The sequence below is a fragment of the Abramis brama genome (genome assembly GCF_963993115.1).
Source record: "Abramis brama genome assembly, chromosome: 21".
Lineage (NCBI taxonomy): Eukaryota > Metazoa > Chordata > Actinopteri > Cypriniformes > Leuciscidae > Abramis > Abramis brama.
The window spans coordinates 19,053,435-19,080,981 of record NC_139983.1 but is presented as its reverse complement, the minus strand read 5'-3'; the positions used below and the strand labels follow the sequence as shown (position 1 = coordinate 19,080,981).

At 37.4% G+C, this 27,547-nt stretch overlaps 1 protein-coding gene across 1 annotated transcript; it reads right to left on the bottom strand.

Annotated features, from left to right (window-relative positions):
* Positions 1–772: 772 nt before the first annotated feature.
* On the bottom strand, positions 773–26,975 carry kif20ba (kinesin family member 20Ba). Its single transcript, XM_084096545.1, has 34 exons — positions 26,911–26,975; positions 26,475–26,588; positions 26,289–26,378; positions 26,054–26,173; positions 25,538–25,676; positions 21,731–21,915; positions 21,597–21,642; positions 21,280–21,492; positions 20,546–20,657; positions 20,386–20,457; positions 20,150–20,296; positions 19,917–20,073; positions 18,632–18,892; positions 17,792–17,931; positions 17,556–17,685; positions 17,243–17,450; positions 16,744–16,793; positions 16,453–16,572; positions 15,447–15,594; positions 13,749–14,706; positions 12,248–12,386; positions 11,999–12,121; positions 11,839–11,899; positions 11,581–11,706; positions 11,199–11,317; positions 10,956–11,111; positions 10,692–10,868; positions 8,349–8,483; positions 7,737–7,826; positions 7,081–7,293; positions 2,843–2,917; positions 2,449–2,551; positions 2,204–2,340; positions 773–1,776 (listed from the first exon to the last, which is right to left on the bottom strand). Exons 2-34 carry the CDS (start codon positions 26,580–26,582, stop codon positions 1,699–1,701), a joined length of 5,136 nt encoding a protein of 1,711 aa, XP_083952671.1. The 5' UTR covers positions 26,583–26,588; positions 26,911–26,975; the 3' UTR covers positions 773–1,698.
* Between the last annotated feature and the right edge of the window lie 572 nt (positions 26,976–27,547).

Genomic DNA, 27,547 nt, shown 5'->3' with positions numbered 1-27,547 from the left:
ACATTTAGGTCAGATGGTGCATGCATTGCGCACCAATTTTCTCACCGTCTGAACAAACCGTTTGGATTAACGCAATCAGATACACTAAGTGGAAATCTTCACAGAGCATTCCTCTTGACGATCTCACTACGTTGTCTCAAACCTATTTAAAGCACATCTCCTGATGAAGCCAAGCAATTAGACCCATCTAAGCTCTCAATTCTACGGTCTCTATAACTGCACTCTGCCAAACTTTATCATTTCAAATCAAGTGGTAATTTTCTGCTCTAAATTACAGGTGCAGCAGATGGTTATTACTGCATTGTTTACCAGGCTTGGATACCTTGGATCAGGCTGATGCTTTCATGCCTCCCTGCTGTTTTCTGCATGCAGAGGAACCAGACCAAAAGGAAATGGAACTAAAAATAAAAAGACTATACTTTGTGTCATTGCGTCAATTAAGCGACGCAATCAAATGACAGGGATAATGACTCCCCTTGTGCCAACCCCCCACCCCCCATTTTACACGTACAATCAAAACTTATGATTACTGTCTGTCTCTCTCGACACTACACTAGGAAGCACATAAAAATCCATTTGTACATCATGCACTTGTGATGTGGAAGTGGACAGGAAGGAATTATATATAAGGGCATGTAAACAAAACTGAACAGAATTAAGTTTTTCAGACCTCATTCCTAACGGTCACACAATTATAACAAAAGTAAATTGCGCAACAAAGACCCGCAACAAGCACAGCTGGGCTGCACGTGACTCATTCTGTATGTTTTTTCATCATCTCTCTTTATTCCTCCTCACACAGGCGGTTTTCACCCCTTCATTTTGTCTTCACCACATGCTCCCACACTTTCGACACTCTCACAACCATGATTCATCATTGCAAGCAGTCACCCCGTTCACATCCTGTCATTCAGTGCCAACAAAGAGATAGACCTGTTCCCAGTTCCTCACCCTTCCCCTCACTCCTTTCATGCCATCTTAGATAAGAGCACCGGGCCGCACACTGCAATCAGGAAATTCAATTACCCGTCTGTTACATAAACATTTGTTCAGTAATTCAAACGAATAGTCCTTTGGGTTTCATTAGGCATCTGGCACACAGTATTACTGACATGGTAATGGAGAGTCTTTATCAAGTGAGTGGCACAATATTAAAGGTTTGTGACAGGGTGATTAACACAGAAAAAAAAAAAGAGTTTTGACAAGTGGGGAAAACCCCCCACAATAACTTTGTGCTATATTTTGCGTGTGTGCATTTTTAACTCTTGAAAAACAGAAAGTGGTTAGAGGGAAACAACCGTTTTGCATTCATTTGCAGGGAGCATAAGCACAATGTAAACGAATAACCGTGGTTTAAATGTACAGCAAAACCTTGTGTCAGAAATGTGCAGTAGTGATTTCTGAACTTTCATTCTAACTCTAGCAGCAAAAATTTGTTCATTCCACCATACATGAGCTTATGATAACTGTCCATCATTTCAACTTGCCATTAAAAGCGGCACAAGTGTTAGTTACTTTCCAGGATAATATATTATGTGCCATATTTGATAAAAAGTAAAAAGAGAATTTGACTAATAAACAATAGATATGTATTAAAAGTGCATCAGATTGAAAGAAAAAAAGACTATAAAGACTAGTTTGATTTAAAATACAAAAAGAAAGAAAGAAAAAGAACAAAACAAAACATTTCCTTCCAGCTCATTTAGCAGTCCTAGTACGAAGACGTTTCTTGATAAGGTTTTCACTCTCTTTCTCCCCTGGATTTCGGCACATGATCTATAAGAAAGGTCAAATTTCAGCTGCTAATGAGAATGTAATTTTAAATTGAAATTCATGTATTTTACAAAAGCATTGAAAACATGTATATTTATGTCAAGTACACTATCATGTCATTAAGATTTTGGGTCAGTAAGATAAAAAAAAGAAATTAACAAGTTTAATCAGCAAGGATATTAAATGGATTAAAAGTGACATCAAAGACACATTTTTGCAAAAGATTTCCATTTCAAATAAATGCTGTTCATTTGAACCTTCATTTATCAAAGTATCCTGAAAAAGATTTTATCAGTCTCCACAAAATTATTAGGCAGCACAACTGCAAATAATCAAATAAGTGCAGCCTCGGTGAGCGCAAGAGACTTCTTTAAAAAAAATAAAAAAATCTTACAGACCCCAAACTTTTTTTTTTTTACCATTACAGTACCTGATGGGCCGGTATGTCCATTGGGGAGGAGATATCTGGTCTGTCGTGTTTCCGTTTGTCACGTTTGGATTTAAGCTTTAGAGACATCGTCCCGCTATCAGGGGACTTTCCGCTCATTAATCCCATGATCCTCTTTGCTGAGACAGAGAAATATTGCAATTGTCAGATAAACAAATAGGATGCCCGAGTATGACAAAGTCTAGAAATGAACAAAAGGGTAATGATGGAATAATTCTAATCCTGACCTTTACTCCCAAGAAATGTGGGAGAGCCCTGAAGAAAATCTCCAATCTTCTGGATCGTTTTGTCTTTTTTCCCTCTTTGGTTTGACTCCTGGGAAGTTGAGGGCTATAAGGAGGGAGTTCATCAGTCACTGTAATCACTCAATACTGATAGGATCAGGAATCATGATTCTCTCAATCAAAGTCTTTGAGTGTGTGATGCAGTGACTCTGAGCCACTTTTTCTCTCTTAACTCCTCTGTCCATACTTCCAACTTCTACTTTATTAAAACCTAATCATTCACATTGATCTAGACGAGAATCTCAGTATCATATACTGTGAGAGCGATTTCACTGGTCATTATCACAAAATACATTTCTTAATACATTTACTTCAATGTTAGAATGTTGTAACTCACCTCTTCCTGATGAGGTGTTAGGTGAGGAGTCATTCTACTCCTTGTATTCCTAATGTTCTCCCTTTCCATCCCATCCTGAGGAATAGCAAAGTGCAAGAGTAATCAAATATTTTGGAGTTAGGAAGGCTAACGTAAATGCTTTGGTTTCTTTTAGGCCTGTTTCACACAATTTGTGTCTGCGAAGCGTGAGCAAAACAACAATTTCAACAGCAGGCTTGTTCTGTGTTTTCACACTAACAGTTTCTGCTGTGTAACAGATCAATGGCTCTGTACAGAAAACAAAGGGATTTCTGGCTCACAAGATTAAATATTTATTGTCATAAGGCCTATTATTTAGTAAAATGGTTATTGGAAGTGATAAATCCTACATGAGGATGATTTTTATACAATACCGTTCAAATGTTTAGGGTCAGAAAGATTTTTTTCTTTAAAGAAATTGATACTTTTATTCAGCAAGCATGCATTAAATTGATCCAAAGTGACAGTCAATTATTTATTATATGGTTACCAGTGATTTCTATTTCAAATAAATGCTGTTCTTTTGAACTTTCTATTAAGAGAATCCTGACAAAATACACTGTCTCCACAAAACAAATAAAAAAATAAGTGATAATATATATTATAACACAAGATAAATAATTATAATAAGAAAAGTTGAGCAGCAGCATATTTGTTTTGTGACACTGAAGACTGGAGTTATGGCTGCTAAAAAAATTCAGCTTTGCAGGCAGAAATTGAAATGCATATTAAAATAGAAAACAATTATTTGAAATTGAAATACTATTTCACAATTTTACTGTTTTTACAGTATTTTTAATCAAATAATTGCAGCCTTGAGCATAAAGACTACTTTCAAAAAACAACAATAATAAAAAAAAAAATCTTCCAAACTTTTGAACAGTAGTTTACATACAAAATGGCCATTAATCTACACTGGACCCAAACCCCAAAGTGTAGCTATAAATTGCTTAAATAGTCTGAATTCAGTCAGATATACGGAATAAAAGGGTTTGTTCCAATCATGTGAAAATGACTGTCTGCATAAATTGCATTAAAATGTGCTGTTAACCTCAAAATTAATATGTGCAGTACACACACCGCAGACAGTGAAACAGGCCTGAGTTGAACCTGAATGTTTGGCTGTGATTGGTCATATAAGATGTGATGGATGTTATGATGATCACTGATGAGCTAGTTAAGGAAAAAACAATTACCCAGTCGCAGTGGTTAATTAACCCTCTGCTGATGATCAGGTCAGCAGGCAATTTTACAATGCTAAATGCATATGGAGAAACACACAGCATCTAAATGTTCTGAATCTTTAATCCCTACTGACAAAAAACACACATTGGTTTCAGGTCAGCTGGAAAGAGTGGCGGTTTAATTTTGACACTCAAAAGAGCACAAACCCCTGAGGATTAGTTGACAGATCTAGTGCCAAGAATGCAGTGCATTAAAGCATCTTTAATAAGACAGAAGAGCATCTGTCCGATCCCTCTTTTATACACACGCAAGAACAAATGCTGCATGAAAAAAAAAAATACTCAAATCTGCAGAATAAATAAATTATTCAGTCTGAAAGACTTCTTAGTCTCTCTCCAGTGACTCATCAGTTTCAGTCTCTTCCTTTCTCTCTCTCCAACCATTCTGCATTCTCCCTCCATCACTCCTTTCCTGTCACTATCTCTCTCTCTCTCTCTCTCTCTCTAGACAACAAGATTGCATCTGTGACATTGCATGTGACAGCCAATGCCACACTCGTAACACCTGCCAGCCTAAACAGGGCGGATCTCTGTCTGTCACACTTGTCACCTGCTCTCCGACTTGCAAGCTCACATTAAAAGCAGACTAATGCCCTGACTTCCAGGAACCTGTCAAGTCATTCACCGTTCAATCACATCGGACTGATCGGAGGGAAACTGACTGACTGAAAATCATCACGATGGCTTGTTCTTTAGTCAGGTGCAGGTGTTTCCCTGCCGTGAAATGGGAAAGTGTAATTACAATAATTTAGAGGTGTCGAGGGTGAACGTATCACGATTACAATGATTTCCCCCAATTATATGTGAAAAGTCATGACCTTGAGGATTTTATGGGTGAATGATGAATTATAGGTCTATTTTAAATTCTACAGAGCATTATCCCCCAAAGCCTTTGTTATTTATGCATCATAAAGAAAAAAATTCCCTGCCACTGAGGGCATGGGCAGCTCTTACAGGCAATATCGCCATAATGGATCTGTAAAACCACATAGCAAAACCCGCTTGATTTACACACCCACCACGATAGAAATGTTATTATTTCTTTGATGCATCAAAGGCTTCAGAGATAATGACTCATATAAGCTGCATTTCCACCATCAGGAACTCTAACCAAATGGCCTGGATAAGATGGTCACAAAAACTTTATTCGGAACTTTAAAGGGTTAATAAGATTACTGGTAGTTGCAAATGTTTTAATTTCTGCATCTTTACACTTTATAGGTACTCTGTTCAAAGACGTCAGGACTAGGCCATGTTCTGCTTTTAATAAGTGAATTGTGAACCAACCAAGAATGTATATTAAAGGAATAGATGACTCAACAACTAAATTTTTCATAACATATGTAATTTTCTTTCTGTGGAACTAAAAAAATATCTGAGGAATCATTAAGCAGCTCTATGCTGAAGACTTTGATGTATGTTAAACCTGATGCATATTTGTCTGACATTAGACTTCTGGTCAAAAAAGTGCAAGAACCAATGACATTTGTTACTGACATCCACCTGCACAACAAAAGACTTGGAATACAGTTTTATCCTTATTTCTTTTTAACATTTTTTATTTGTATGAAGAGCAGCTGCATTAAATTTCCTTAGAATTCTCCTTTTGTGTTCCACTGAAAAGATAACAGCATATGGGTTTGGAAGTAAAGATTCAAAATTTGGGTTTAATGTTGATTTTAAGGACAAGCTCTGCCAGTATCTTATTTAATGAGACACTTACATCACACATACTTGCTCAAATTGATTTGGTGTGGAGGAAAATTTCAGAGGGCAAAAAAGTAATCACATAATTTATGGATTGATACTTCTAATCTCCAGCTCTGTGGGTTAACCTTACGAAATTAACATGACCCTTAGTGTCTTGGCTGTGAATGTCTGGTTCTAGACCATTAGGAGTCCTGAAGGTGGATCAGCTGTTGAACAGGATTAAACAGGAAGAGGGTACCTGAGGACTGGGTTCAGAGAAAGCTTTCTTTTTCACCACGCTGCTCCTGCCTCCTTTCTGCTTCAAGTGAATAGAACGCCATAAAAATGGTTTGTGCCATTCAATTACAAAACTCTCCAACAATTAGCAGCTACAGAACATGTGGAAGCGTGACTCTGTTGCCAGGGGCAACCGGCGTGAGAGCACAAGATTCTTTGACAATAAGGGGTCACTTATTTCAAGTGAAGAGCATTCTTTCAGAGTGCAACATTACATCTTCACTGCAGTGTTTTGAGAGAATAGCACAACCTACCTAGACTACAGACTCTGTGCATGGCTACCCTTTTTAAGTGTGTTATAATAAAATGTTAACACCCTGTTTAGTCAGCATTTATGGTCGATTTGTATTTGTGCATTGGTAATCCCTCTGTCTGAACCATTCAATTAAATTTCCATAAACAGGTTTTAAAAATCTATAAACCTACTGTGTATTCTATAATTATTGTTATTGCTCCAGAGCAAGTATCCGCAAGTGTTTAAGTTGCCTGGAGAGAGTGTGTGAGGTTAGGCCAAGGCATACTCAACCACACACATAAATATATTCTCACACTCAGAACTTTATGCTTAATAGGACTGCCATTTTGCTGCCCATGCACAATGAACACTGATCGTTAAGTGTAAGTGAGCAAAATTGGAGCCTTGTTAATGACTAATTAGTACAATTAAAGGGCTACTGGCTGTGCAGATTAGGTCAGCAGCAGATGGTCAATGGATTTTATATATATAAAAAATGTTAAAAAAATAATAATAATAATTAAGGTTTTAAATTAAAGTAAAACATCAACTAGAGAGAAAGAGGATTTAACTTTGTGTGATAAATCTGAACTAATATTCTACAAAATTTCCCATGATTTTAAGGCTAGAAATCTAAAAGATTAGACATTTCGCTCAAGCACAAGATGATTGCAGGTCCTTCCAGTCAAAGCACTTATATCACTTTATGTGAACTAAGAACCATTTTCTAACCCCCCATCGGATTAATTTCTCACCTTCTCAATCTCCCCGCTCTTCCTCTTGCGAGTGGGTCGGGAGATTTTAACAGTAACGGCGGAGTCTTCTCCCTGCCGCTTGAGAGCGAAACGATCCGGCTGCAGAGGGCTGAAGGAAATTTCCAGCTCAGGCCTTGGAAACCTGGAACGTCTGCCTGTTTCCGTGGAGATCACTGAGGAATCTAGCACCAGCGGACAGCTAGCGGACGAACTCTGCGATATGAAGATTATTATCATCAACTTGATAATCAATGGACTGAGAAATATGTGCATTTATTTATCACTTTTTATCAAAAATGAGCAAACCCAATAAATTAATCTAACGAGATGTAACATGAGAGGTGCCACAAAAAGTAAACTTTTTATTTAATGATGACATATTAAGAGATTTTTTATTTTATTTACTGAAATCTCAAAAAAATTTAAAAATACAATCTGCTAAATGCATAAAATGGGTATCAACTAAATTAAAAGCTAAAATAAAAAAATTGAACAGAATGTAATTGTGATTCACCATTTTCACAATGAAATGATAACCAGGAAGGGTGTATTTGATGTATTATTTTAATTTAATACTGTGAAGCTGCTTTGATACAATCTGTATTGTGAAAAGCGCTATATAAATAAACTTGACTTGACTTGTATTTCTGTTTTACCTGACTGGTGACAGATCCTCTGTTTCTGCTCGTGTTTTTGAGCGTACTGGTGTTCAGAGGCTTCACATCAGACAATTCTTCTTCCATCGTCTAGCACAACAATTAAGAGAGTCAAAAAACATTCCTCACTCTCTATATAATTACCAACTCAATTTAATTACACAGCTATGTCTAATAAACAACACATATCTCCACAGGTTGGTACAAATATAGATTGAGAGCTCCCTGAATGATTACATGTGTTCAAATCAGTTTGGAAAGACGATTCTTTGGAAGGCATTGATGTACCAAGAAGTAAAAAGTAATAAAGGGCAGTTTCTATTCTGACTATAATTATACAATACAATCCATATAAAAGCTCAATTCATATAACTCTCAGTTCCTCCTAGCATACAGTCGACTCAGCTCATCTGAGGTGAATTATATAAAATAAAAATGATTGTTTGAAGGACAAGACCACACTTTACTTAACAGTGTGTTTTGTACAAATGCCAACATTCAGAGTAAAGCCACTTCAGTCTTTTGACAGTGATTATATTTGTCATATGCAGACTCTAATGAATCATCAAAGGCAACGGGTGAATTGGCAGTAATAAAACACGTATTTCTGACTTGGGTTGATGAGTTTCTGCGAAGTCTGCCGTCCATGACACTGACACTGAGCAGTTCCTTCAGTTTCTGGATCTCTGCATCCTTTGCAGTCAGCTCTGCCTGCAGTGCCTCGGTCCTGCTGTCTTCAGTGACCTCCTAAGAGTGTTAAAATAACACTTTAGGAAAATTGATGAAGGAATGAATTATACAACAATATAGCAAGCAATCAATTGGTAACACAGCTATTAGTTTAGCTTTTGCAGTTTAACTTTTTCAGAAACTACATTTTCAGTAAAACTATTGTTGACAATTATAAGGTTCTGTGTGTATACATCACATCCAGATGATATAGTCATACAGGCTACATTATTAAGCCTCCATATTATTAAAAACTAATTCCGACTGGACAGAGATCCCATTCAGCTTTAGTCCAGCTAAAAATTACTTCTGAATTGTGTCATTTTTATTAGATTTGCTTGGCTTCAAAAGAGCTGTATGGCTCTTTGAAGTTCTGCTGATGTGAGTGATATGAAACTGTAATGCTGTAAACAAATCTGGACTGCCTAATAGTCGTACAGTTAATAGGAAGTTAACTCTTAGAACGTCTGTCAACCAATCAGGATCAACTATTCAGCACCGCTGAACAAATGACTGCACTGCTATCACACTTTCTACATGCACCTGAACTGCCACTGAGTTATTTGCCCCAGGAATTATTAAATAATATCTAAATTAACCATGCTTTCATACCAATATTATTTTTAACCATAAACAAATGAATAAATAAATTGCAAGAAAGAAATATGGAGAAGTTCCATGTAAATATAATTGTTAATAATTATTTATTGATAAAGATGTTTCACTGTAATGTACATGACATTAAAATAAATATTTTTCATTAAAAGGTGTATATTATGATAAATATCAATCAATAAAATGTTTCGATTTTTGCTCATTGTTATGTGTAAACGTTTTAGTTTGAGTGAACTAGAAGTTGCAACCGACTTTAAATGGGCTGATGCATCTACCGGTTTCAATTAGGTTTAAAATGTGCTTTTATGTATCAGACCATTTTTCTACCATTCAAAAATTGTTTGTCTGTAAGATTTAAAAAAAAAAAGATTTATGCTCTTATGCTCACTAAAGCTGCATTTATGCAATCAAAAAACAGTAAAACAGAAAATTTTTGAAATATTATTACAATTTAAAATAGCCTAAATGTTTTCCATTTTAATATATTTCATCAGAGATTCCTGTGATGGTAAAGGTGAATTTTCAGCAGCCATTATTCCAGTTTTTAGTGTCAAATGATCCTTCAGAAATGATTCTAATATGCTGATTTGGTGCTCAAGAAACATTTATAATTATGAATCTGATCAATGTTGAAAATGGTTGTTTTTGTGGAAACTGTAAAAAGTGAAAAACTTTCAGAAAAAGTTCACAAGAACAGAATTTCTGTCATGACCACTATCATCAAATACGATTGACAATTAGCATACAGTTAAGGATTGGCGACATATGGTTCTGTTCTGGGCAAGAGCAGCAATAACCCCCCTTAGGGTAAAGAGAACAGAACCAACATGAATGTATTGCAAATATCATTAATTAATTTTAATCTAGAACATAATTAGAGAATTTTAGTCTGATTCAGGGGTAATCAGAATGCCAAATCCTGACGGACGAGGAGGAGCTGGGGATGGAGGAGGGTAATTAGCTCCTGAGAAACACGATAGCTGCTGATAATGCTGAAGGAGCTTATAGACCTTATGTAGCCCCGCCCCTTTTCAGCGCTGCGCTCATTGTCTTTTGACTTCCGGTCTGTATTTTCACACCGATCTTGCGCATTTATGAATGAACGGCTCGTTTTAAAATCTTCCCAGTATACTGACATTTGTTAAGACATCTGCTTTAAACATTACAATCCTCATGATAACTTTCGTTAACTTTACATTAAGTAAATTAAGCTAATTACATTAAGATAATTACTCCTGGACAGCAATGCCATAATGCCGCAAAAACGGAAGTTCAAAGACAATATTCTAAAGATGGTGGCGCCCTTGTTTCTCTGGCGCATAAGGTCTATATATGTATACAGTGATAGGCGTCGTATTCCTATAGGTAGACGTGGATCAGCTGAGAGTCAGCTGATGCGAGCTTGACTAACTTGACCTGCCAGAACTTACGCTACGCTTAATTTTTTTGACATAGAACATCATAAATGTCTTAACTTCCACTTTTAACCATTTAATGCATTTTTGCTGTAATAAATATTTATTTATTTAAAAAAAAATAAAAATAATTCTTACTGACCCACATTTTTTTAAAGAGTTTGTGTAGATGGTGAGATCTGTAACCGACACTGACCTCTGGTGTTTGGGGGGTGTTACTGGACTGTAGGATCTTGATCTGTTGGTCTTTCTCTGCATTGGACACGATGAGTTTCTTCAGCTGAACTTCCAGAGCAGAGACAAGTGTGTCTCTCTCTTTTCTCCAGCTTTCCATCTCTTCATCACGAGCAGCAAGACATGCAGCCAGAGACTCCTAATTGACATGTATCAAGAGAATGATTCTCTCTTTAACTAAAATACTTGTCTGATATTGTCTCTGGAAACACACACTGCTCTTTACCATTTCAGCCTGTTGGCGGGCATGCCGTTCTCGATCATCAGCGAATCGTCTCATGTCCTGGTTCCTCCTCTCCTCAGCCTCTTTAGCCTGACCAATCAGAGCCAACTTCTCCTCCATCCACTTCCTGCGCTCTGCCTGGTGCTTCTCATTGGCCAGCTACAAACATGAACACCGAACAACCACACTATAAGACCATGAGCACACATTTTCTCTTACAGTTGAAGAGAAATTTGGACACCAGACCTGCAAGCTCTCCTGGGCCTGAGTGGTCTGTTGTTTGGCCTGTAAAACGTCATCAGAGATCGGTCTAGAATCTCTCCTGTTCCTCTGTTCAGGGCCTGTTGCTCTCAACCTCACCAATTCTGAAAATAATGTCAAAGTGATGTCAAAAACCTGAGACAATACTGAAAAACAGGGATTCAATATCTACCATGAATTCATAAATATAAAGTTTTTTAATTTAAACAATCTTTAACTTGATTTAAATTGTTACATAAAATGTGCATTTCTTTCTTTTTTTACAATTATACTTTTTTTCTGTGTATAATCCTTTTTTAATTGTATGATATATTATTACAGTACATTAATGTATCATGAATGCAATATTGTCCATGTAATCACATACCCTGAGTGAGCTCATTTATCTGAGTCTCTCTGTTGTCCAGCTCCAGGTCCAGCTGTGTTTGTGTTTCCTCCTGTTCTGTCAGAGCCAAACGCATGTTTTCAATAACATGCTCACGCTCTTGCAAATCTGTAGAAACCATCAACAAAAATTATCATTCATTACGATGTTGCCACACATTTAATTAAGCACTTAAAAATAAATTACATCCATTATTGCTCACACTCATCATGCAGATACATGGAAGTAAACAAATGATACCTTTACATGCTTTCTGATAGAGCAGCAGATTCTCATTTGACTTAGATTCAGAGGATCGTTCCTGTTTTAGAAGAAAGAGAAAATATTCAGGTCACATGGCAATTTCAGTAAATGTTTCTCTCTTTGATGTTTTAGGTATTCATCGCTGGATGGTGCTTACAGCTTTCAGCTGGTTGATGATGCGGTCCCTGTTGGCGATCTCATTCTGGAGCTGCGCTTTAATCTTTTCTAGATCACTGAGCTTCAGTCGTAGAGATTTCTCAGAATCTCGCATGGAGGAGATCTATATCAAACAACATAAGCAGTTTTAGCACAGGTCAGCAACAGTTAGAATCAATTCAAGCTCTGCTCTGACACGTTTCAGCCCGGACAGTAAAGACGTTTGAATGAGTGAAGAGTGAGTTCTCACCTCCTTCTGGACCTGTTGAATCTGTTTCTTCGAGTCACCAAGTTTTTCCCGAAGATCAGATGAATCATCTTCCCTTCTGCGTAGATCAACAGCCAGACTGCTCATCTTACACTCGATAGTTTTAATCTCCTCCTTTAATCTGAGAGATGAAAAACCACATACACACAAAATGAATAACAATTAAAAAAAAAAAAATCTTTTAATTCTTGGCCAATTAAAAGATTTATTTGCCGTATCTTTCCATTTTGGTTAGTTCCAGATTCTACTTTATTCCAATTAAGTTTTTTCTTTTTACTTCTACAAGGCTGTGTACATCTCATTTTCTACTAATGGATTGTATTATTTATATATTGGTATTATGTCACCCACCCTGCTCCCTAGATATTGACATCAGCTAATGAAAATATATGTTGATCAACTACTTAAATACTTTTAAAAAACAGACCATTAATTTGACATAACAGTGTACACATAATCCCCGTTACGAATATACTCGTCTTTTCATGCTTATTCAGAAAGAACAAACAAACAACAAAAAGGCTTTCAAACTACCAAAATAAATCAATGTCTTCTTGTGTGTGGGAATGGGATGATAATTAATCTAACAAAAGCAGCAATCTTGAGCACAAAAAATTCTCAGACCGTTTAATGCTTTCCTGATCACTTGATTCACAATTCATCACTGCTTATACAAAAGCTGCTAATGCCTAACACCATTAAAGTCAGTTCCAAAGACATAAATCTTTGTTTTACAAGGAATCAACATTAAAATAAATTTATTTAAATTCTAAGGAACATTTACAGGTGAATTGTCTAATTTTGGCACCACTAGTGGTAGTTGTCCTAATATAATAATCATGTTTTTGTATTTTACTTATTTTTTTAAATTACACTACCATTCTAAAGTTTTTTAAGAGGTCTCTTATGCTTACCCAAGGCTGCATTTATTTGATCAAAACTATAAAAAAACAGTAAAACATTAAAACGTTGTATTAAAACATTAAAATGTTTTCTATTTTAATGTGTGAATCTTTTTATTTTTTTATTTCTATGATGGCAAAGCTGATTAACAGTCATTATTCCAGTCTTCAGTATCAACTGATCATCCAGAAATAATTGTTATATTATTATTATTAATGTGGAAAATAGTTGCGCTACTTGACATTTTTGTGGAAAGTATGAAACTTTTTTTTTGTCAGGATTCTTTGATGAATAAAAAGTTCAAAAATAGCATTCATTTGAAATAGATTTTTTTTTTTTTTACAATGTAAAAGTCTTTACTGTAATTTTTGACCAATTTAATGCATCATTGCTGAATGGCAAGTATTCATTTCTTTTAACTTTTGAATGGTATTGGATATAAATAAAATATATGCAAAATACAAAAATAATGACTTATATGTTTGGCAACAGTAATAAAATTGGACTGATTTTGTATGGTGGTTTAATATGACTTGTGTTTTAGGAAACGGTATTATAGTTCAAGAGGAAAATAACTGACCGGTTAATCTCTTCTTGTTTCTTCAGTAGATCTGCATCTTTCTGAGCGATGGCCTCCTCTGCCACAGCCAGCAGCTCTCTCCTTCTCTCCACCTCCCTCCTGCGCGCCTCTTGCACTGCTTGTGTCTCCTCCTCCTCCAGACGATCCTGTGCTTCCTTCAGTCTCTTCTGCAGAACTGAAAGCTGAGCCTCCTTTGATGCTAGGGCTTTCTCCCTCTGTGCAAGTTCAGCCTCCTTTTCAGACAGCATGTTTATTTCACTATTGATCTCTCTGCTTTTAGATCCAAGAGTGTTAGGGTTTGTCAGCCCCACCTCCCCATCTTTAGACAGAAGTGCCGTATCTGTCTCCGCCTTTTTCTGAAGGCATCCGATCTTCTTCTCTAGTTCAGCTTTGACACCACGAAGGGTGGCAACCTCAGCCTGCAGGTCAAAGTTGACTTTTTTGATGTCATCACAGTCAGCTGATGTATTTTTAGACTGAAGCAAAGCAAAGGTTTCAGCCTCCTGTTTTAGTAGTGTAATTTCCTGTTCAAGAGTCAAGATGTGTTTGTTCTTTTCTCCCAGTTCCTGATCTTGCTTAGCCATTTGTGATTTGGCAGCAGAAAGTTCTTGATACACACCTTTCAAAAGTTCTGTAGTGTTGGTATAACTGGACACAACTTCTACCTTCAAATTCCTGCAATCCATTGCCGTTGTCATATGTTTGGTTTCCAAGGATGTCTGACAAAGCTTCTCTGATGGAATATGTTCCTGTGGATTTCTCTCTTCCAGTTTAGACTTCAGATCTTGTATGCAAACTTCTAATGTGTGGCATTCCTGCTCCAGTTCTGTGATCTGCTTGTCTTTTTGTTTGGATTCAGCAAGGCAACACTCCAGCTGACCTTTGACCTCAAGAAGGGCGGAGTCTTGACACTCATTATCTGCAACATCATCTTGGACTTTAAAGTCCTCCAGGGGACCTATGAAGAATGGAGAGCTTTGAAAATACTTAAAAGTCATATATATAAATTTTAAATCTTGTGAAGTGTCTGTGACATGCAATAATACAGTATTTGTGTGTGCTTAATATAAATTGTTTTAATTAAAATTTTGCTTCAACCAGGTATTTAAAATGTATTGCTACTGGCCTAGCAACAAAGCCAGTAATTATTTTATCTAAATTGCACTAGTCTTTACTTACACATGGAGCGTAAAATTAATTTTCAATTTGATTTCATTCTGAAGATGAAAGAGGGGCATTTAAATGTGAAATCACTCAGTCTTGATAGCCTCCCATTTATGCACAGGAAACACCTCATGTGTCTGGGATGCTTTGATACTATAATTACATTTCTTTTACTCTCATTCTTTTTTATATTAAAGTAAAGCATCCTTTGCCCCCCTTATATGGCTTACAGTGCTTTTATTTTTGTGCAATGCTCTCCATGTGTAAAAATATATGCTTCTTTATTCAGTTGAGCTCATAAAAACAATACACTTCACAGAAGTACTTTGAGATACAGGGCTTATCATGCACTGTGGTAACTTTTTCTAAAAAAAACAAAAAACAAAAACATTTATAATGATTATTTCTTTATGCTTGATAGCCTTTTTCGACTGTGGAGGTATCGTCGTCCTTTGACCCGATTCTCTCGGCCGGCCCCTCTGGTTGTGACAAAAGCTGGGAGGCACTTTTCAGCACCTGGGACGGAGTCTATACCTTTCTTGAGTGGGGGCTGTCCATCAAGCCCCTCCCCTTCCTGACGCCGCTTTCTGGTTTCAGTCTGGGCGCTGGGCCGCTGCTCTGAGCAGGTACAATTGCGTTTAAGTTGGATGATCTCTTTTTTGATGGAGTCAATTTGAGTTCTCTAGATATCCGCAACAAAAGAGAAAGAAAAAAAATGCTAAAATTTGAATCAGGTAGGAACTGCATTAAAGGAACAGTTCACCCAAAATGACAATTCTGTCATCACTTTCTCACCCGTATGTTGTCCTAAACCAATATTTTACTTGTTTTGTGGAAAAATTATTTTAGATTGCATATAGATATTTTCTACACAACAGTTCATTGTGACAATGGGCTGACAAGCTCCAAATAGGATCAACACCATGAAAGGATGAGTTAATAATGACAGAATTTTTTCTTTTTTTTGGACAAAATATCCTTTTAACCATTACCAAAAGATACACTACTGTTCAAAAGTTTGTATTTTTTATATTTTGTATTAATACTTTTAATTTATTCACCTTTATGCATTTATAACATTATAAAAGATTTCCATTTCACATAAAGGCTGTTCTTTTCAACTTTATATTCAAAGAATCCTGGGGGAATAAAACTCAACACAACTGATATTAAGAAGCAAAACTGTTTTCAACATTGATAAGAAATGTTTCTTTGGCACCAAATCAGCATATTAGAATGATTTCTGAAGGATAGTGTGACACTGAACTTTGGAATAACGGTTGCTGAAAATTCACTTTTGCTTTCACAGGAATAAATTACATTTTAAAATATATTAAACTAGAAAACAGTTAACTCCTAAAATTAAGCAATATTTCACAATTTTTACGGGGTTTTTTTATCAAATAAATGCAGGCTTGGTGAGCATAAGAGACTACTTTCAAAATCATTTCAAAATCTTGCCGACCCCAAACTTTTGAAAGGTAGTGTACATCCAATTATTTTGAACATTGGAAAACAATGTCTAGATGTTCACACTCACATCCTGATCCGTGTTTTCTACATGTTGGTCAAGAGCTCTCTGGAGTTTAGAAACCATCTCATCCTTCTGTCTGCACATTTCACTCAGATCCCATTCCCTTTGCCTATGGCTCTCCAGAGCCTAAAAGCAGCAGAACAAGTCAGTTTCACTACAAGATTTTTTACAATTTCTGAAGAAAAAAAAGCGGCGCTTGCTTATGCAAAACCCGCAGTGATGCACAGCATAACCTCACAGTCTGGACTTCAAATTGCGTCTTAAAATGGCAGAGGCATTTTACAATGTCAGTTTTACCTTCTTTACCTCCTCCAGTTCATCTGACATTCGGCTCTGGGTTTCCAGCTCTGTGAGGGAGTATGGGGCTTGAAGTTAGATCAAGTGATTAGGAAGCCTGGTAAGTTGGAGTATGGAGTATGAACACTAAGCAAGTGTATTGTGGTTACAGGTTTACAATAAAAGCATCTGTGTCTCATAATACAGGGTTCCCACACTTTCTGGCCAATGAATTTCCATGACATTTCCAAGGAATTTTTTTTGGTCTCACAAAAAGCATTTTCTTGCTGAAGAAAATATTATAAAAAATTTTACCTTTTAAGACTTAAACTTTTGGAATGGAAAAGAAAACATTTTGAAATTCCCTGAAATTTGCAGGTTCTCCAGAACAGTGGGAACCCTAAATAGATTTTTTTTTTTTTTAACAAACAAGGGGTAGGGGATGCACAGCATATTTCTGGTGAAGTGTGCAGGTGGAGATTTGGTGCATGTCAGCTGCTCATCTGCAATGATTTCTCACCCTTTGATTTGAGTGACAGTTGATTCTGAGTTTCACTGAGCAGTTCTGAAAGTTCTGTGACCTTTTTCTCAAGGTCATGCAGTGTTGTAGAGACTCTAGGGTCAGAGGTCACCAAGCAAGTCTGGGCAGCCTGGGCATCCTGTCTGATTTCAGCCAGGTTACTGCTCATAGAGTCAAGCATGCTGTCTAGAGAAACATGGTTCTCCTCCTACACACAAATTCACAACTACAATTACTATTCCCAAATGAAATATGATCATCTTTCAAAGTATTTATATAACCTTGAATATCTATTCTGAAAGCATATCTGAACCTCAGATTTTGTCGCAGCTGAAACCATGCTGTCGTCCTCCACAGCTGTTTTTCCCACCAAGTTTTTGAGAATCTCCAGTCTCCTTTCACACCGTTCCTCAATCAGCTCCCTCTCTCTGGATATGCGCTCGCTAAAATAGAAAAAGACACAGAAAGCCATCAGAGTCATCATAAAGCAGGGACCTGTAATTTGTTATAATTTCACATAATTGAACACGGAAGCCTGTGATCTCTGACCTGTAATCTTCCTGCATTTGGGAAATCAGCTCAGAGAACTCTTTTGTAACCTCATCTCGAACATGTGCCTCGAGAGCTAAGTGTTCTGCTTTTTCCTTCCTCAACTGCTGCTGAATCCCCTCTATAAACTGCAGCTGGGCCTTTACATACAACACAAAACATAATGCAGAAGCCTCATTGTTGTACATAATATCATAAAATCATAAAATAAAAATCATGCAGCAACATAAAATCATGCAGCAAAAATAATTCTTAAAAACATCTTGTGTGATGCTTGTTGAACTTATGGTTAATTTGGACAAAACATAAAATTACCATAGATGTGACTTACTGTGTAAGGTGCTAGGGCTGCACAATATATAGAAATTATCGAAATATCGCAATATGCATATCACAACGGCTTGCAATAACTGGGGTCATGAACAAAAGACAAAAAGAAAATCACTCACTGCTCTTGGCTAAATAACTTTTGTAGCTTTTATAATAATCAGTATATAGTTAATTCATACAGTGAAAACTAAGCAGTGTTTTATTTTTACATTTGATTATTCAGTAGCCTTCCTGAAACCCTAAACTCTGTGGTTTACACTGATGTTAAAATAACACTTCTTATGCTACAGTAAAACACTGATGTTCGCTTTCAGAAGCTGTAGGGATGTTTTCTTGTCACAAAAAGAATGTGAAACATGCATGTAGGTTATATAATTTTCAATATAATTTAAAGATAATTTAAGTTTATTTTACACACTTTAAGCATTATCGTATCGCATTATTTAATGAGTTATGGCATATCGAAATTTTCTTCAATATCGTGCAGCCCTAGAAGGTGCCAAAACTCACCTCATAAACCTCTTTATCAAGCAGAACAGTCTCTTTCCCTTCTTCCTCAGCGTCCAGTATGGTGTCCTCCATTTCACTCCCCTCTTCATCCTCCCCCTCCTCAGTGTCAGAATCTTCCCGGACATCCTCAAGGCTGGTGTCCCATCGTACAAGCGAGCTGCGTCGCATTTCCCGTCGATCAACATTGTTGATAATGAAGGACACCTCTCTGGCACTCCTTTTCACCACTACTGGAATGCTCTTAGTGGTGATGACCACAACCTGAAAAACAAGACAGAACAGAACTGTCCATAACATAACTACAAGTAACCTTTCAGCAGAGAAAGAAAAAAATACAAATTTCAGCAGTTTGAGTAATGTCAAGAAACTTGACAAACAAACATGATGGGAAACCAATAAAATGGTCCAAAAGTGTACACTGTGTAGAATACAGCCCTTTTAAAGGGATAGTTCACCCAAAAATGAAAATTGATTAATCATGTCATTTCAAACCCATGAGACTGTTCATCTTCACAACAAAAATAACCAAGATAGTTTTAATGAAACCTGAGATTTCTGTCCCTCCATTAAAAGTGTACTCGACCGAAACTTTGACGCTTAGGTCCTTTTTCACAGACAGAGCTTAGGTTAAGGATTAAGCCTTAGTTCAATTACAACATTGAAGTAGCTTTTATAAACTTGCCTTAGAAAATAACATTACTGGTGTGCATCTTGTGACAAAACAATGGCACTGACACATTTAAAGATAAGTAGCTTTCAGTTAAAACATCTCAATAATGCATTAAAGGGTGTACTCACACAAAGAGATCTTTTGGAGTGTTTGACCCCCAAAGTCTGATTTGTTTGACTAGTGTAATTGCTCCGTACAGTGCCAGAGCGGTTCAGTTGGGTTAGCGCCAGAGCACGGAACAGCTACTACTTTTGTGCGCTAATGTCATCATTATGACAGCAATCATCTTCTATTACTACTCGGACTGTACACGTTTCAATTAATTTGAGTATATTTGGGGTTTATAACTGGTCTGGTTCTTGCCTTATTGATGAACAGGAATTGTAGTTTGCGAGTAAAGCAGTACAAGGAAACTGTGCCTCTTCATTAACTTTTTGAAGCATTAAAGTTTTGGAATGGACTTTAAATGGAGGGACAGAAATCACTCAGGTAACATTAAAAATTTGAAGATGAAAGTCGTGACATGAGGCATGAAAAATTAATGACAGAATTTTCATTTTTGGGAGAATTAATGCTTATATGAGTGAGATACAGACATATTAGGACATTACATGCCTTTTGAGCTACGGCGGAGAACTTGAGCACATTGAGCGTCTCATCATACATGGAGGCGCACTGGTTGATGTTTACAATCATACAAGCTTTGCCCCGGCCCGTAAAGTATCCCTGCAGATAGTGAGTGAGTTTGCTCTCTCTGAATGGAACGTGCTGTCTAAAATGACAAAGTAAGAGTGATTAAAAGACAAAGAAAAGGGAGAATAAAAGAAAAGAAAAAGGCACTAGCATACTTGGCCTGCTGGTTATTTCTGAGTGCATTGATGCATTTTCCCAGGCTGAGCAGAGAGGTGTTGATGTTTCCAGCCTCTTTCAGCCGTTCACCTTTATTTTGTGTCTTAGCACATCGCTCCGATCCAGCCAGATCACACAATGCCAGCCTGGAACCAGAGTACGTACTTTTACAAAACATTCTGAAACACAACACAAACACCCTGCAGAGAGCTCAGATCAGAACACACAGACTCACTCGCTGACTGACTCCACTCTGGGTATTCCCACATCCTCCACCTTCAGGATCCGGACAGAGAAAATACTGTGGCTAAAAATCAAACAAAAAGGGACAAAGTCAGAATAACAGTTCCATACAGAATCCATCACATTAAAACAGATTTGTAAGGAATTTGTACCTCCTGCTAGAGAGCAGGTTGAGTTTAGTGCTGGAGATGCTCTGATTCCTTTTCCCCAGTTTCATCACTTTTAAGGCTTCATCAGCGCTGCTCACCTGAACCCATTTCAGATCTGGAAAATTAACCAAAAAAACAAAAAACAAAAACAGTTATGAGCAATAATGCAATATGCATAGGCAACATAAACAGTTTTCATAATCAACCAACTGAGTCACCCATGGAAATGCTATTGTTGCTACATTTTTTTCTTGTTGCTCTAGCACCAGCACCTGGACAGTTTTAGCTATTACACATTATTTCCAAACAAACCCGAAAGTCACTCCAGTACATTCAAATTAATTTTTTTTGGAATGATTTAATGATGAAATGATGCAGTGTAATACTGCTGTGTCTCACTCCTATAGCTCAAACAGTACATGGCAATAGAAAGGCCAATGTCATGAGTTAGATTCCTAGGGAATTGATGAACTGATAAAATGGGAAATTAAGTTGCTTTAGATTAAAAAAAAAAATGCTGAAAAGGTAAAATGTAAATGAATACATTATTGCATCCCCATCCCAGCCTTACAAGCTGGATTAATTTTGTTGTTACATGCAAAATTTTATTATATCAGATTATCATCTTTTACTTGGATGCAACATGAGCTCCATCTTAATTTATTGAGAGCATAAACAGTAAATGAACAATTTATTGCAGAATAAACAGCAAATTACAGAAGCAGATGCTCCTTTACCTTTGATGAATGAGTTTCCTTTGACGTCTTGACAAAGGCGGAGGTTGGTTCTCCGTAAAGCATTGCTCGCATGCTGTTCTAGCAAGTCGTGGATGTTCTCATTGTAGATCTCGCAGAACGAGACCCATATAGAAAACTTAGTGTGCATGTCCATATCCACAGCCAAACTCCTCTCATTTGCTGCAGAGCTTATATCACAGAGAGTGGAACCATCTAACAGGCAACCAGAAAATTGTTTCAGCCAGACAAACAATATAAACAGTCTGCCAAGCACAACCTTAGAGATGTGCACACTAGCTGAAAAATTCTCTCTTTACCTTCAAGATCAGACTGCGAGCTGTGGCAAGACTTCTGCGCATCAGTCTAAAGAGAAGATTAAATCTAAAGATTCAGTCAAATGAACACTCCTGTAAAAACTGAGGGTCTTGAACTCATTATGACATTACTGTACCTCTTTGAAAAGCTTGAGCAGGTTGCGTTTGCCAGCTGCTTCCTCATTTTGCTGCTCTTTGGTGAGTCTGATGAAATCCCGGCACCTTTGGGGTTTCAAGCACATCTGAGTGAAGATGCGTCCATCCAAACTACTGAAGATCATGTTGAGGGAACGTGGCAAGATGCCTGGATCTGTATCTGGACCTAATACATAAACACAATCAGGACATTATGGTTAAATTTAAATATTTTACAAAAGCAAAGCACTGTTAAATTTATCTATTTTCTAAAGGCATCTTAATGATCTTATTGCAAATAATCCATGATTATGTTTCTTTTTTACAAATCATAATTTTTAATCAAAATGTCAGCCCGATTCAGTGAAACGACAGAATTCTCACTGATGGAGTATACCCGACTTCTCCAGTCAATTAGTTCGCTTAACCCTCCTATTACCTTTGGGGTCAATTTGACCCCATTCAGTGTTTAACGTCTCAAAATACATACTTTAAAAAAAATTTTTTGCTTCAAATTTAAAGACTTTTCCTAATTTAATGGGGACAACTGGGTAAACATAAAATTAACATGATGATAGGTTTTCAATGTTCTGTACGTACTTTTGTAGCATCGGTGTTCTTTGGGGTCAATTTGACCCCAGGCTCATTTTGCTGTATAAAACATATAAGAAATATCATTTTTTTTGTTGTTCACACATTGGTGATTAGGCACAAATCCCACATTTATTCTGGATGATATTGAGGTCATTATAAGTTGAGATTTTATGATCTTCAAAAACCTTCCCTCTGCTTTAGGGCCCTAACCTGACATTACCATATAGGCCTACTTGAAGTATTGCGAGAACCACTGATAGTTCACACGATATAGTGGAGGGGGGAATCATAATTCTCACAAGAAATTAGATATTTCCAGTGCCAATTATATATTTCCAGGGAAGGGAAAACATAATTCTTGCAAGAACTTTGATATTTTGTTCCGTGGGGGAGGGGAAAACATAATATAGGGGAGGAGCAAATGTATGAAAGCTTCCACAGAAGCCTTATAAACCATTTCTCTTTGTGCTTTGTGAGCTCTCTCTTTATGCTCTTTCTCAATTGAAAATTACCTCTTAGCAAAGTTTTTTGGGGGGTTTTTTGGGTTCTATACGGACCTATTCGCCAGCAAGACACCAGTCAACCCGCCCGAAATGCAGGACGACGCCATACCAGCCATCCCGTCAGTGTTGACCAGTGAGGTCAGGCATGCGATCCAGAACATCCAGAAAGACCGGCGCCAGGGCTGGACGGAATCGAGGCCGAGCTGCTCAAAGAGGGTGGACCGATGCTGTGGGCAGCATTGGACAGCCATTTCAGCCACTACATGGCGCAGAGAAGAACACCAGATCAATGGAAGACGGCCAAGACAGTGCTGTTGTACAAGAAGGGTGACCGCGAACAGCTGAGGAATTATCGGCCAATCTGGCTCCTGCCGACCGTGTACAAGGTCTTCACCAAGGTGCTGTACAACCGACTAGCCAGGCAGTTGGACGAACAACAGCCACCCGAACAGGCCGGCTTCCGGTCTGGCTACAGCACAATGGACCACATCCACGTGCTGAACCAACTGCTCGAACGCTGCCGGAAGTACAAGATGCCCTTGGTACTGGCCTTCGTAGACTACGAGAAAGCCTTCGACAGCATAGAGATCAATGCCGTACTGCTCGCCCTACAACAACAGGGCATCTCCTACGAGTACGTGGACCTTTTGCGGGAGCTGAACAGCGGATGCGCCACCAACATCACCTTGTTCGACCGGACACTTCCCACTTGAATGACAGGGTACAGCTGTGGCCAAATTTGAAATTTTTGCTGCTTCAGTTGTTATGATGTTGATTCACATTTTTCTAGATTATTGTGCAGAGTGATCAGTGGCATTTTACATAATTTTAAAAAGCTTTATCACAAAACCCCAAATTTCACTGTTTTTGTCCTTGGCACCAAATTACCAGCTAACATCATTTTACTAATCATATCATCAGCACATGATTGCTATAAGGAAGGAAGAAGTGCTTCCAATCATTGTGTTCTTCTGTTAGCAATGGTTTCCTCCAAAGAAAGATGGAGGATCATCTTTGCATCAAAATGGCCTCCATTTACCAGATCATCAAGAGCTTCAAGAATAGAGGTTCGGCTGCAGTGAAGAAGGCTTTAGGATGTCCCAGAGTGTCCAGCAAGTACCAGGAACTTCTCCTGAGGAATCAGCTAGGGAATCGTGTCACCACCAGTGCAGAACTGCTCAATATTGGCAGCAGGTGGGTGTGAGAGCATCTGCACAAACAGCGAGGCCAAGACTTTAGGACAACGACCTGGTGTCAAGAAGGGCAGCAAAGAAGCCACTTCTCTCCAATAAAAACATCAAATATTGGCTGAAATTCTGCAGGAATTACAAGAATTGGACAGCAGAAGACTGGTGCAAAGTTAATGTATCTGATTAGAACATCTGGAAAATCGATTGTCCAGAGAAGAAAAGGTGAACGCTACCATGAGTCCTGTGTCGTGCCAACAGTGAGGCATCCTGAGACTATCAATGGGAGTGTCATATTGACCCCAAACCTATCCTTGATAAAATATATTATATAATATAATAAATAAATAGCTATTAAAACACCAAAAATATATATAATTTTTGAATTTTAGATAAATCAGTGACATTTTATAGTGATTTGCTAATTTGTCCATAGTCGTGCAATAGGTATTCTGGATGTATAAGGGGTGGGGGTGGGGGTGGGGGGTTGGTGGTGTTTTATTTAAAGGGCTATTTAAGTAGTCAACAAAGAAACATAAAGTACCTGACTTAAACCTTTGGGGAAAAAATCAAATTGTGGGGGTTTAAATTGGTGGGGTCAAATTGACCCCAGTGGGTAAAAGATGTTGGTAGATTTGAGGGTAACAGGAGGGTTAAAGGATTAGTTCACCCAAAAATGACAGAAATTCTTTCATTAATTACTCACCCTCATGTTGTTCCACACCCGTAAGACCTTCGTTCCTCTTCGGAACACGTATGAATATCTTTTTGACGAAATCCGAGAGTTTTCAGTGCCTCCATTGGGAGCAATGCAATTTATATATTCAAGGTCCAGAACGATAGGAAAGACATCAAGAAGTTGTTCCGTGAACGCGCTTTTGATCATATTTTTATGTAAATATATTTATAAATATAATATAATATTATAAATATAATTTTTTTTGCACAAACAAAGCACTTGCGTCGCTTCATAAAATTGAGGTTAAACCACTGGAGTCACATGGATTACTTTAATGATGTCTTTCCTATTGTTCTGGACCTTGAATGTGTAAATTGCATTGCTCCCAATGGAGGGACTGAAAGCTCTTGGATTTCATCAAAAATATCTTCATTTGTGTTCCGAAGATGAACAAAGGTCTTGCGGGAACAAAGGTCTACTTATCTTACAGTAGACCACAAGCTTGCATTCAGATCTGTCTATATTCAACCAGATATAACCAAGTCCTCACCCCGCTTTTTTATTTTCAATACGGAAGAAATGATCTGTCGCTACTTCTGTTTCATTGTGCCTTTAATCACCAAGATCATCAATACAGACCCTACTTTACAAGGTTGTTCTGATCAAAACGGATCTTAATTTATTGACCCTAATATACATTCCTGGCCTTTTTGCAAAACATTCATTAGGTTTACACTGCTTCAATGAAAATAAAATCTTTGTAATCTTTTATTAAAATGTAGTAACTTTTACCTCTTTTTAGAAAATAATTCAGTCTGTCAATGCAATAACATAAAATATACAAACCTAAAAATGTGAAGGTCTTCCCAGCATTGGTGACACCGTATGTAAAGACCAGAGAATTTTGTCCCTCTAGAACATCCTTTACAAGACCCTTCACTGTGCCATCAAACATATCCTTCTGTGTAGTGTCTGGGCCATAAACCTAAAAATAACACACAATAATATAAACATTGTATGTCATTCATGAGAAAGTTACGACCATGAATCAAGACAGAGTAGTATTTCCAAACATAAGATAATTTTATTTACGAAGATAAATTTGTTTGTCAAATTGGTAGTCAAAAAAACACTGGCTCACACAATCAGTCACTATCTAGACCAGGGATGTCAAACTCAGATCCTGGAGGGCCACCGCCCTGCAGAGTTTAGTTCCAACCAGCTCCAACACACATACCTGTAGTTTTTAAATATGCCCGAAGGACTTGATTAGCTGGATCAGGTGTGTTTAATTAGGGTTGAAGCTAAACTCTGAGTTTGACACCCCTGATCTAGACTGTGTGTGCTGATGGATCAGCTTGCCTGAGAGAACTGGAAACGTTGAGCTGTAACTGGCACTGATTTATCACTAAGCCTGGCAGAGAGAGATGATCGTGGAGCTTTGAGAAGCACAGTCTCTGGAGGCTGAATGGCCACACATTCCTTCAGAAACAGAGAGAAGGCACACCATATCAAAACACTTCTACATGAGGGTTTGCATTTTAGGAGTGCTTGAAATATGTGAAATATCCCTGAACCATTTCTTCCTAATTTTCACCTGTGATTCTCCATTCACCATCTCAGCTGCTGAAAATGGTCTTATTCTAAGATACACCTTCAAATGTTCCTTCTCCAGGTCAGACGGGTCCTACAAAAGAAACATCAATGCTCCAACCATTTCATTTGACCATTTCAAAAATCATACATTTATGAACAGACTTGTTCATGAAGTCTGTCATCTTACCTGGAAATCCGAACACTCGCTGAACTCGGAGGACAGATTTCTCCTTAGATCTTCCACAACCATCATCTGCGGTCTCGCCGGATCATCCTTTAGCCCTGACTCCATCATTCTGCTCTAAAGAAACATTTAAGAAGACATAAAATAGGAAAACGAAATAAAAGCCTCTGATACATGTCCACCCTTTTATCACATCTGATGGTAAAAAGACCCTTTGACATTTTAAAGATCCTACTTATTTTTACACTTTCTCAATTATCTTACGTACATTTTAACAGACAATTTACACAACTTTTACAGATATGTTATAAGTACGTTACATCTGGGGAAAAAATGACAACAGGACCTCCCAAACTCACACGTCCACTGAGTAAAAACAGCAAATAAGAACAAGTCAGCAAAGCATGCGCATTAAAACAAGTTAATTTAGTTGACTTACAGGGCTGTCAAAGGATAAAATGTGTGCTATATTATGTTTGACTTCGTTACTGTGTTTTATTTGTGTTGTCTCATCTCCCAAACTGTCGCGCGTTCTTATTTTCAAATTCCACCAATCGGATAAGCGAGAGCAGCAGCAAAGGTTGCTGGGAGCGCGTGCTCGTGCACGTCATTGTGGCGTTATAAATGCGCAGAAGCTAGATTTGCGTGCGCAACTGCGCATTTCTTATTATAAAATTGTTGCTGATTTTACACAGTTGTTTGGTTTGGTTTTTAGAGTGGTTATTTAATTTCCTATGTTGTATTTTCGCTTTTAAAGTGTAATTCGTCAGTCAGAACTGAAGATTTAATAAGAAAAAAGGGTACCCCCTGACGTTGATGAAAACATTAAGAATGTCAAACATGGTTGGCTACATATTCTAGATGTTTTGATCACTTTCTTATTAATATATCTTGAGACTGTGCCTTAAAAACTGCCTGAATTCCTGCTTGATGATATTAAAATGGGATTTTTTCAGTTTGTGTATTTAAATGTATTAATGTAAAACTTCCCAATAAACAAAAGTAAGTTTATGCTTATGCCAAATTTATCCATACTTTTGTAATTAATATAATTTAAAATGTTTGTTTAAAAAAAA

Excerpts from the sequence above, each read along its gene's own strand:
- kif20ba (XM_084096545.1), bottom strand. The coding sequence starts at position 26,582 with ATGATGGAGTCAGGGCTAAAGGATGATCCGGCGAGACCGCAGATGATG. Across the intron at positions 16,794-17,242 it reads ACTGTCACTCAAATCAAAGG|AGCTGGAAACCCAGAGCCGA; the intron begins GTGAGAAATCAT and ends ACTCCCTCACAG. Across the intron at positions 11,112-11,198 it reads AGGCCCAGGAGAGCTTGCAG|CTGGCCAATGAGAAGCACCA; the intron begins GTCTGGTGTCCA and ends TCATGTTTGTAG.